Source organism: Cyprinodon tularosa, unplaced genomic scaffold (assembly GCF_016077235.1).
Source record: "Cyprinodon tularosa strain WSP-4 unplaced genomic scaffold, ASM1607723v1 ctg368, whole genome shotgun sequence".
NCBI classification, from domain to species: Eukaryota; Metazoa; Chordata; class Actinopteri; order Cyprinodontiformes; family Cyprinodontidae; genus Cyprinodon; species Cyprinodon tularosa.
In genome coordinates, this window is record NW_024039083.1 from 1,088,371 (window position 1) to 1,100,590 (window position 12,220).

Consider the following 12,220-nt stretch of genomic DNA (forward strand, 5'->3'; position numbering starts at 1 on the left):
TATAAAACATCCTGATGTTTTTATGGGCTGATGAGACTAGGTCTGCAACTATTATTTTGATAATTTTTTCAATTAATTGATTATTAATCAGATAGCGAAAAGTTCCTTAAAGAAGATTTTATAGAGAATTAAACCACATGCAACTAAAACTTTTCAACTTTTAAGTTCTGGATAGAGCATATTGAAAGGATAAAAATTTATTTCTTTTTCAAATGAAATACATATATATATTTGTATTTTGTCTGTCATCTAAAGGCATGTTTTACAGTCTCTTTACTCCAGTTAACGATTAATCAATTAATGAATCAGTTAATGATTTATTCAATAATCGATTAATCATAATTAATTCGATTAATTGTTTCAGCCCTAGATGAGATGATTCAGAAATAGATCAAACAAACAGTAAAACATGGTGGCGGAGGTGTGATGTACTGGCATTACTACGCTGCACCAAGATTTCTGCTGTAATTGATGAAAACTTTGAATTCTACTTATTTTCTAGAACAACGGTCCATCAGCAGGTGAAAGTTGAAATCCTCCGGTTATACAGCATATCAGATCTACCTCTGAGCAAGTTTTTAAAACAAAAGATAAACTGTGGGCTTTGGAGTGGCCTAGTCAAAGTTCAGATTTACATCTAATCGAGATGCAGAAGCATAACCCTAAACATGCTGCTTATCCTGAAAACTCGGGGCCAGCATTTATCGTATCATTTATTGTATTTTATGAAATGTTTCTAGTCATGATAAGAGTTTAGATTTATTGTAAAAACAATCAATTTGAATCAATGATGATTAAAAACTCTAGACACTAAGTGAATAGTAAGGATTTTTATTTTGACTGTTTTTCTTCTTTTTTGTTTCTATTTTTTCCGATTGGGGCATTTATTAATTTGAAGAATATGATTAAATGCACTTACTAGGATATGTTTAGTGATCTAAATCGTACTTATTATGTAAGCAATGACAAAACTAAAGTTACCCAAGAAAGACGGCAAAGGAATAATGTTTTTTTTCACAATAATATTGCACAATATCATAACATTTTAAAGTATATATTGCCCAGCCATACAGAAAACTTTCATATGTAGCTGAATTAAACTATTCTGTCAACCGTCACACAAAGGGCTGGAAAACATCCTCATCCAGCGATGGCTTAGTGGCAACCGTTGCCTCGGTGATGGCACAGGTCATTATCAGCCATAGGGCACTGTGACTTTAAACTTATTTATTTTAAACCAGCTACTGAATTCGTGTTTTTTATACTTTGGTAAATCCTTAAAACCTCTACTTATAATTGGGGAAAACCACAATGGATGTTTTATTTTTTAAGTCTCCACTACGGATGCACATCCGTGCTTTCATTGTAGTGTCTTTTCATCTGCCTTTTGAGCTAATGTCTCAGCCAAATCTCATTATTGCTTAAATACAACCATAAACACTCTTTATTCTCGTCTCTAGATGAGCAAATTTGGGGGTAATTTCCCCCTTTGTATTAAAGTGTGGCTGTTGCATTGGTGCTCATCCTCTCCTCATAGGGTTTAAAGTCACTGAAGTGAATGGGTCACCTAGCTGAGCGTCAGTCTTTTACTACCATTTGTTCATATATTGATTTGCAGATTTTTATCAGGTCTCATCACTACGTCATTTCCGAAATGTTTGGGTTCTTCACTTTGTAAGTTAGAGGAAGAAATTTGATACGTTTAAAGGGATCATCAATTTGCGTTAATTCAATGAATGAGTCTGGTTCGGCTGGAGGTTTCTTCCTGTTAAAAGGGAGTTTTTCCTCTCCACTGTCGCTACAACCATACTTGGTGTGAGGCATTGCTTTCAATGAGTTGATGCAATCAGCTGTTTTTCCTTAGATAGAAATCTGAGAAAATCTGTTTGACTATATGATCTGGTTGAATTGTCTCGGTAATGTGCCTTTAGATGACATGTGATGTAAATTGGCACCATATAAATAAACTGAATTGAATTAAATTGAATGTTTGGCAACTTTACTTATTGCTAACAAAGATGATGCACCAAGTGGAAAAGCACAGCAGGAAAAACAAAATGATATTTATGAGTTGTTGAAAAGAAAAAAGACAACAAAAAATGACATTTGTTTAATAATTTGTATTAAAAAGTTATTAAATATTGTAAGAACAAATAGAAAAGGGGTGAAATGATATTTATTTCAAAAGCCAAAGAGTAACTGTCTATTAAGGCATCTTAGCAGTTCCTTTTATATGGACTAACAGATTATACCACAGTTTGGGGGCTGCAACAGCAAAGGTATGATCATCTCTGATTTTCTTACTGGTTCTCAGAATATCTATGAGCAACAAATTGTTTCATGTTAGTGGTCTTTAGGGAGATGTTTTAGAAGATACTTTAAATTTTAAAAGGCAGAAGCTTAAGAACCCTTAAAAATCAGAGGCAAAATCTTAAAAACAATCCTGTAAGCAACAGGAAGTCAGTGGAGTTAATCCAGACCTGGAGTTTAAAATCCCATTAACTGCTTCCTGTAAAAATTTTGTATGAGCTCAAGCAATTACTAAAAATTACAATAATCTAGAATAAAAGTTGATGTATAAAAATGGTTCGACCCTCAAAATCCTGAGGAACAAAAATTATGTTTCACAACTTTTAGGAAATACAGTAATAGCTATTAAAAGGTGATCTTAGAAATTTAGCTGATATTTTTTGTTGATTAAAAGGCCCTGTTAAAGATTTGAAGATTGACATATTTCTAACAGAAAAGCCTCCAGAAAAGTGAAAACACCTCCATAAAGTAACACAATCTCTGTTTCATTATTTTCTTCCAATAGTTGTTTGTTTTTTGACCATAATGTTTTTCTGTATTAAACATCACTTCTCTAACAGGAGGTTATGCCCACACATCTGTTAACACATCAACAAAGAAACTTTTAAAATTTCAAGATTTTATTTAAGTTGGGTTCCTCACTGAAAGCCTTCAAATGCAGCCATATGTGAGGATTCATACCCACTTTCCTCCGCCTTATAATCATCATATCAGAATGCGTGTATCTATATTCAGCCAATCTATACTTAGCGTTTAATCACCCATTTATTAGTGATTGACTTCCTTCCAGCAGGCAGCAGCAGTAGATAATGTACCATAATGAGTTATAAGCACCTGCCAACCTGCTGAAAACACGATTTAAAACCATCTGCAAAGCAAAGTTAAATAAAATGGGACAGAACAGGAATGATTTACATGTGAAAGTATTTGAAAAGTAACACGAAGCAGAAAAGTGTAACATGCGATCCAGCGAACTAAGACCAAGGGAAAAAAAGTTTTTCACTATTTACATCAAGTGATTTATCATTGATAATATATACATAATAAATACCCAATTCCCTTTGATGTTAGAAAACTAGGTAAAAATGAAAAAAGGAAAAAAAACACTGACCTCTCTGCAGGTGTTGCGCCTCGGTTTCCTGCAGCATGGCCGCCAACTCCTTCTCCCGCTCCTGCGCTGAGATGGTCACAGACGCCATTTCCTCCACATGTGCCCGCGCTGCACTCTCTCTGTCCTGTCTGACCAAAAGACGATAAGAATGTTAATGCTGCCATTGCTTTAGTTCTATAAAGGTGCAATAAATTATCTTTTTATAATGCGCCCTCCTCCACATTACATGACAAAAGGGTGAAAATGAAAGAAAAGAACAATCATGGATGCATAAAATAGATGAATTCTCTGGTTATTATACTAAAGTAAATAAAGAAATAATCTCTATACATATCAGAATGTAAAACCTCAGATTTTTTACATGTTACAGTCACACTCAACACATGTGATTTTGTACTAAACGCCCACTGGAAGCATGGATGTACAGGTGCTGGTCATAAAATTAGAATATCATGAAAAAGTAGATTGATTTCAGTAATTCCATTTAAAAAGTGAAACTTGTATATTATATTCATACATTACATACAAACTCATATATTTCAGATGTTTATTTTGTTTAATTTTGATGATTACAAATGACAACAAATGAAAATCTCAAATTCATCATATCAGAAAATTAGAATATTACTGAAGACCAATAAAAACAAAGGATTTATAGAAATGTTGGCCAACTGAAAAGTATGAACATGAAAAGTATGAGCATGTACAGCACTCAGTATTTAGTTGGGCCTCCTTTGGCCTGTATTACTGCAGCAATGCGGCGTGGCATGGAGTCGATCAGTCTGTGGCACTGCTCAGGTGTTATGATAGCCCAGGTTGCTCTAATAGTGGCTTTTAGCTCTTCTGAATTGTTGGGTCTGGTGTATTGCATCTTCTTCACAATACCCCATAGATTCTCTATGGGGTTAAGGTCAGGAGAGTTTGCTGGCCAATTAAGAACAGGGATACCATGGTCCTTCAACCAGGTACTGGTAGCTTTGGCACTGTGTGCAGGTGCCAAGTCCTGTTGGAAAATGAAATCTGCATCTCCAAAAAGTTGGTCAGCTGCAGGAAGCATGAAGTGCTCTAAAACTTCCTGGTATGTGGCTGCGTTGACCCTGGACCTCAGAAAACACAATGGACCAACACCAGCAGATGACATGGCACCCCAAACCATCACTGACTGTGGAAACTTTACACTGGACTTCAAGCAACGTGGATGAAGTGCCTCTCTTCTTTTCCTCCAGACTCTGGGACCTTGATTTCCAAAGGAAATGCAAAATTTACTTTCATCAGAGAACATGACTTTGGACCACTCACCAGCAGTCCAGTCCTGTTTCTCTTTAGACGCTTCTGACGCTGTCTGTGGTTCAAGAGTGGCTTGACACAAGGAATGCGACAGCAGAAACCCATGTCTTTCATACGTCTGTGTGTGGTGGTTCTTGAAGCACTCACTCCAGCTGCAGTCCACTCTTTGTGAATCTCCCCCACATTTTTGAATGGGTTTTGTTTCACAATCCTCTCCAGGGTGCGGTTATCTCTCTTGCTTGTACACTTTTTTCGACCACATCTTTTCCTTCCCTTCGCCTCTCTATTAATGTGCTTGGACACTGAGCTCTGTGAACAGCCAGCCTCTTTAGCGATGACCTTTTGTGTCTTGCCCTCCTTGTGCAAGGTGTCGATGGTCGTCTTTTGGACAACTGTCAAGTCAGCAGTCTTCCCCATGATTGTGTAGCCTATAGAACTAGACTGAAAGACCATTTAAAGGCTTTTGCAGGTGGTTTGAGTTAATTAGCTGATTAGAGTGTGGCACCAGGGGCCATCAATTTTGAACCTTTTCACAATATTCTAATTTTCTGATATGATGAATTTGAGATTTTCATTTGTTGTCATTTGTAATCATCAAAATTAAACAAAATAAACATCTGAAATATATGAGTTTGTATGTAATGTATGAATATAATATACAAGTTTCACTTTTTAAATGGAATTACTGAAATCAATCTACTTTTTCATGATATTCTAATTTTATGACCAGCACCTGTATATCTTCAGCAGTGACTCACAGGCTGCGTAGAGCTAATGGGGAGATGGATGGAGCTACATACTGTGCAATCCTGGAAGCAAAACCTGTCAGAAGCTGCAAGATGTGTGATGCTAGAGCAGAGGTTCAGCCTCCAGGATTCAGCCAGAGATGCAACAGAAAGACTCAAATCAAAGCATCATCTGTAAGAATCGACCAGGAAAAGTTTAGAGCTAAATAAAAATTGAGAATTGGTGGTGACATTTAAAGATGTCCCAAAAGGTAATCTAACTAAAGTCCGGCCATTTTTGCAAAGAAGAAGTATAAATCGCATTCTCTAGGTGGAATACTGTAAAGCACTCAAAGCTGTAATTGCAGTAAACCTTGGCTGTACTCCGACTCATTTAGGCTGAATTTAAATGGGATTTATAGTATTTATTGAAGTATGAGTGACCCTTAAAGGAAAGTGGTTGGATGAAATTATATTTTATGATGAGAATAAACAGTTTGCAGAAACTTTTTTTATTTTAACAAACAGCAAATCCTTTTATTCTGTGCCAACATTTAGCACTACTGGATGTCACTGTATGATAAAAAGAGGTTTAGAGGCAGGTATCATTAAATTTTAAAATAAAACTAAAGATGGCAGCGCGTCCAACAGTCACCTACATTTAAAGTGGTTCTCCGGAGTGCTCTGCAAATATGTCTGCAATGAGCTGCAGGAAAAGATGAGGAGGGATCAGAGATGTAGAAGTCATTTTTTTAGATTTAAAACGGAACTTATAATGCTAAATGCAATGACAGCATCATAAGTTCCTAACTTATCTGAGCCTGGCCTCAGGATACAGTGTGGCCTGAACTGCAGACATCTTTGGTTTCATTCGAATCCTTTTAATCACCAGAACCGAGCAGGTAAGATCCACAGGAAGGCAGCGTCGGCTTTGCATTCTGTTCCTGCTTGAATCAAACTTTATAGTTCAACTAAGTCCAAACGCACTGAGACAACAGAGGGACAGACAAAGAAAGAGAGAGGAGAAAAACTACAAAGACAGGAGGAGAAAAAAAACACAAATAAAAAAAATCCGAACAAATAAACAGAACTCTTCCTGAAGTCCAAAGGCGCTAATGATGAGAGAATTCTCCAGTTTAAGTGAAAACTTTTCTCCCCTACAGCGCTTGGCCTGCATCTCTAAAGTGACCGCGTCTGTCTGTTCCTTGGTGTGTGTGTGTGTGTGTTCTCCTGCTGTCCTGCTGTCTGGGGTGTGAAAGCGGGTGGCGGGTGTGCAGGGGACACAAGGAGACTGTGTGTGTCTGTACGCGTATGAGTGTGAGTGGATGAACCCCTGCTGGGCTTGAACAGCAGCCTGAGCCACCAAAGCGCACACCAGGGCTCAGCGGGAGACGGCGGGCAGGCATTGCCAGCCATTTGGTCCTGCAAGAGGTTCCAGGGGGCCGTGTATTTGTCTATGTATGTGTGTACGAGTTTGTGTGTGTGAGATCAGGAACAGGGGGGTGGAGGGGGAGCTCACACCAGACCTGTTTACCCACCAATTAGCATCAGACAGATCGCCAGAAAGTTCCAGCAGTCAGCTATAGAGTGGTGGTGATGAAGAGGAGGGTGACAAAAACTAAAGATAGGGAAGCAAAAAAGACAGAGACAAACATTTGGCACCTGGTTGCTCATGCTCATCTCCATTACCTTCTGAGGTAAAGAGTACAAACACAATGAACGGATCAAAAAGGTCTTCATTTTTAGGATTGAGTAGGATGTAGGGGTGGTAGGGGGGGTTGGATCCCATTTGAACTCAACTTAAAATCAAACTAAAGTTATCAAATCAAACTAATGTGGGTTATGCGCCCACGCCATTAGGTTTACCCAATTAAATGTAAGCCTAAAATGGCTGCTGACGACCACTACCAAACTGAAGCATAAAAAAAGCATGGAGCAAAGGAGAGATGTCGGTAGGAAGCCAACCTGGAGCAGGTGTTTAGGGCTCCGGCTTGAGCAGAGGCGGAATATGGAGGGTTGGAGCTGTTTAGATCTCCTTGGGCAATAATCTGCCAGCCAGTTAATTGGTGAATGGGCTCTGGGACGCTGCCTGTGGCAGGAACTTGTCTGGGCCTATGAGGCAATAGAATGAATGTTCAGTCAGCAGATAGCTGGGCCTGTTTGTATATGCATGGCCCGATGCACTGCAGGACAGCTTGATAAGTGTGGCGAGAGCTGCATGGGCCAGAGGCCTAAGGTAGGCTGGAATGGCTCTGGGGCTGCAGCCAGGTACAGTGGCTGCTGGGTAAGTGGGAGGTGGCAGAGGCGGCGGCTGGCCGGCAAGCTGGCTGGAGTGATGAGGAAGAAAAAGGGAGCCCAGTCCGCACAGCCTGCTTAAGTGGGCACTATTCAAGCTGTTGCCCATTAGATGTGGGGAGCCAGGGCCTGACCAAGCGCAGAGTTTGCTGCACCCCATGGTGAAGCCGGCATCTCACGCCAGAAGCACCAAATGCCTCGGTTTATCAAAGGACAAGCACAAATTAAACTCAGACGGTGAATTTGGAGGAACCAGAAGAAAGTTGCTGATGCCAGGCACTCTGACCTCTGTTCAGACTCTATTACAAACATTCAGGTGAAAATGCACAATCAATATTCAGGCATTAGGTAACCAAGCATATGTTTTGCTTTTGCTATAAACCTTTAAAACGTTCTGCATATTTAAGTGTAAAACATTAACTGTCAGCATGTTGCACAAATCACAAAACATCAGCATCTTTTTCACCAAAAGGTCCTGAGATTTAAATCATCACTTGAAGCATCTGATTCTGCAGCAAAGTAAGCTTCATTTCAACCTTCTCTTTCCAGCTCTTAATTAGAATCCACATGAGAACAGGACTAGAGCACGCCACTGTAAATACAGCCCCTTTAAAGCACAGTTTGTAATCTTTATTATTTTTTGAAGAGAAATAAAACAGAATTTTTCGATGCTTTGGAAGCTAAACTTGAAGCAAATAAAGACAATCAGTCTAATTTAAGAGATTTGAGAGAAAAAGGCTGACCACAGTTATTTTATAGAAAATAAAAAATAGAGTGTTATTCAAATATAAGTCATTGCATAAAATGAAATTAAAAGCTCTATTTTTTAGATATTTAATCTGGAAAAATCTATCATCTACCTCTACTTGACAGGAAACCTGCCCAGACAAAGAGAAGATTAGCCTACTGATAGCCGATGTTAGCTCTGGAGGAGCTGGATGGATCCACAGCTCAGGGATGGGAATCAATTGAAAGGATTATACACTATTAATTTTGTTTAGATATGAAGAATAGCTAAAGAACTCCCCCTTGGTAAATGTGGAAGAAGCTGCATCGGCCCTGCTAAAAAAAAAAAGAATGGCTGACCTACATTCCAACTAAAACTTTTAATTTCAAAATAGTTATTAAGATATTTAGAGAAAGAAAGGCAACAATTTCAGTCTCTCAATGTGTAAAAGTACAAGAGCTTTTAATCAAAAGGCTTGAAATTTGAATTTATCAAAAAGGTAATGACTATGACTGGTTGGATATAAATGCATATCACACTTTTTAGGTTTTAAAACCATCTGTCATGTCTACAGGTGCTGGTCATAAAATTAGAATATCATGAAAAAGTAGATTGATTTCAGTAATTCCATTTAAAAAGTGAAACTTGTATATTATATTCATACATTACATACAAACTCATATATTTCAGATGTTTATTTTGTTTAATTTTGATGATTACAAATCACAACAAATGAAAATCTCAAATTCATCATATCAGAAAATTAGAATATTACTGAAGACCAATAAAAACAAAGGATTTATAGAAATGTTGGCCAACTGAAAAGTATGAACATGAAAAGTATGAGCATGTACAGCACTCAGTATTTAGTTGGGCCTCCTTTGGCCTGTATTACTGCAGCAATGCGGCGTGGCATGGAGTCGATCAGTCTGTGGCACTGCTCAGGTGTTATGATAGCCCAGGTTGCTCTAATAGTGGCTTTTAGCTCTTCTGAATTGTTGGGTCTGGTGTATTGCATCTTCTTCTTCACAATACCCCATAGATTTTCTATGGGGTTAAGGTCAGGAGAGTTTGCTGGCCAATTAAGAACAGGGATACCATGGTCCTTCAACCAGGTACTGGTAGCTTTGGCACTGTGTGCAGGTGCCAAGTCCTGTTGGAAAATGAAATCTGCATCTCCAAAAAGTTGGTCAGCTGCAGGAAGCATGAAGTGCTCTAAAACTTCCTGGTATGTGGCTGCGTTGACCCTGGACCTCAGAAAACACAATGGACCAACACCAGCAGATGACATGGCACCCCAAACCATCACTGACTGTGGAAACTTTACACTGGACTTCAAGCAACGTGGATGAAGTGCCTCTCTTCTTTTCCTCCAGACTCTGGGACCTTGATTTCCAAAGGAAATGCAAAATTTACTTTCATCAGAGAACATGACTTTGGACCACTCACCAGCAGTCCAGTCCTGTTTCTCTTTAGCCCAGGCAAGACGCTTCTGACGCTGTCTGTGGTTCAAGAGTGGCTTGACACAAGGAATGCGACAGCAGAAACCCATGTCTTTCATACGTCTGTGTGTGGTGGTTCTTGAAGCACTCACTCCAGCTGCAGTCCACTCTTTGTGAATCTCCCCCACATTTTTGAATGGGTTTTGTTTCACAATCCTCTCCAGGGTGCGGTTATCTCTCTTGCTTGTACACTTTTTTCGACCACATCTTTTCCTTCCCTTCGCCTCTCTATTAATGTGCTTGGACACTGAGCTCTGTGAACAGCCAGCCTCTTTAGCGATGACCTTTTGTGTCTTGCCCTCCTTGTGCAAGGTGTCGATGGTCGTCTTTTGGACAACTGTCAAGTCAGCAGTCTTCCCCATGATTGTGTAGCCTATAGAACTAGACTGAAAGACCATTTAAAGGCTTTTGCAGGTGGTTTGAGTTAATTAGCTGATTAGAGTGTGGCACCAGGGGCCATCAATTTTGAACCTTTTCACAATATTCTAATTTTCTGATATGATGAATTTGAGATTTTCATTTGTTGTCATTTGTAATCATCAAAATTAAACAAAATAAACATCTGAAATATATGAGTTTGTATGTAATGTATGAATATAATATACAAGTTTCACTTTTTAAATGGAATTACTGAAATCAATCTACTTTTTCATGATATTCTAATTTTATGACCAGCACCTGTATACCGTTCCCACTCAATTAGTTAACCTTTATTCATATACCATTATTACACACAGTGAAGAGATGTCCAAGTTCCTTGCCGGTAATATAAAGAATACAATAAAAATAACACAATAAATTACCATGCTTCAATAGGATGAATAAATAAAAGTTTCAACAATAGAATTCACGATAGAAAACACAAAACTAAAGCTCAGGATCCCAACAATTTAGGTTATGGTAAATGTATAGATGTCCTTATCCACAGCTTAGGAAAAACCTCGGTCATCTTTAGTTACCAGTGCCTTATTACATCATGTTCTACTCACCCATAGTAGTTTTGTGTCGTTTGGAGCTGTTCCAAAGATATTCGGTTTTGTAATCCAAGTAACGTCTTCCTATGGGCAGTGACTTGCACAAACTAAACTATTCATAATTTATTCTTTATGGTACGCCAGCATTCATAACATGTAGGCGAATCCCTTTCCCCCAGACATCTGCGGTTATATTTTTTATATTTATATCTTTTAAAAACAAAGTGGAGTGTGCATGACGTCATCCGCACGCCTGACTGGAGCCGAGGCAGCCCGGGCCACAGGCGGCTACGCTCTTCCCCTTCTATTCATTCGGCTACCTAATCTGAATCGTTCAATTCCATTTTGAGAGCGAGATCATCTGTGGTAGTAGCACTAGATATCTTCCTGGCATGTGAGTAAAACTAGCAGCAGTTCAGCGGATAGGATGAGTGAACGGTAGCCGGCGCGCGCGGATGTCATACACACTCCTCTTTGTTTTAAAGAAAATATAAATATAAAATAAAACCGCGGATGTCTGGGGGACAGTGATTTGCCTACGTGTTATGAATGCTGGCGTACCATAAATGATAAATTATGAACAGTTTAGTTTGTGCCTTCAAGTCGTTGCCCATAGGAAGATGTTACATGGATTACAAAACCGAATATCTTCGGAACAGCTCCAAATGACACAAAACTAATATGGGTGAGTAGAACATGAAGCAATAACGTAAAATCAAGGGGCCAATGTAAAGGAACCGGCGTTCCCCTTTAAGTCGTCCTTGGAATGACTTAAGGCATTTGATCTGTAGATCTCAGCATCCTTATAGGAACTTTCCAGACTATTTCAAGTTTAAAAAACTAGCAATTAATACTTAGAAGCAATTCTAAAATGCCCAGGCAGCCGGTGTAAAGAAGGGAACAGAAGTGATGTACTCTCGTCATCTTTTCCCTAGAAAGCCTTCTAGACAAGCTGAAGACGAGGCCAATGGGTCTGTTGGCTTCAACCATAGAGGGAACAACAGTAGTCCAGTCTAGTGGTGATAAAAGCACAAATTATGCTTTTGAGGGGATTTAGAGAAAGATGGGGTTAAACTCTGTTGATTGTCATCAGATTATAAAAGTTAAACTGGACTTTCTTCTTAATTTCAAGATGGCTGTCAAGTTATTCCAAAGATTTCCGACAAACAACTCAGTCAAGAGGACCAATGGCAATAATGAGCTAGTCAGTAAATCAGATTTACCAACAAGAATCACATTAGCCTCGTTTTTATTTAGACACTGAAAATTAAGCTTTGTCCATCTTTTTA

General features: G+C 38.8%; 1 protein-coding gene across 1 annotated transcript in view; it reads right to left on the bottom strand.

Moving 5' to 3' along the window:
* Positions 1-12,220, bottom strand: part of sdccag8 (SHH signaling and ciliogenesis regulator sdccag8) — a 60,767-nt gene that overhangs the window by 23,053 nt on the left and 25,494 nt on the right. Inside the window, exon 14 of the mRNA XM_038296099.1 lies at positions 3,422-3,549. Within this exon, the coding sequence (XP_038152027.1) occupies positions 3,422-3,549 (128 nt within the window). The remainder of the gene's footprint in view (positions 1-3,421; positions 3,550-12,220) is intronic.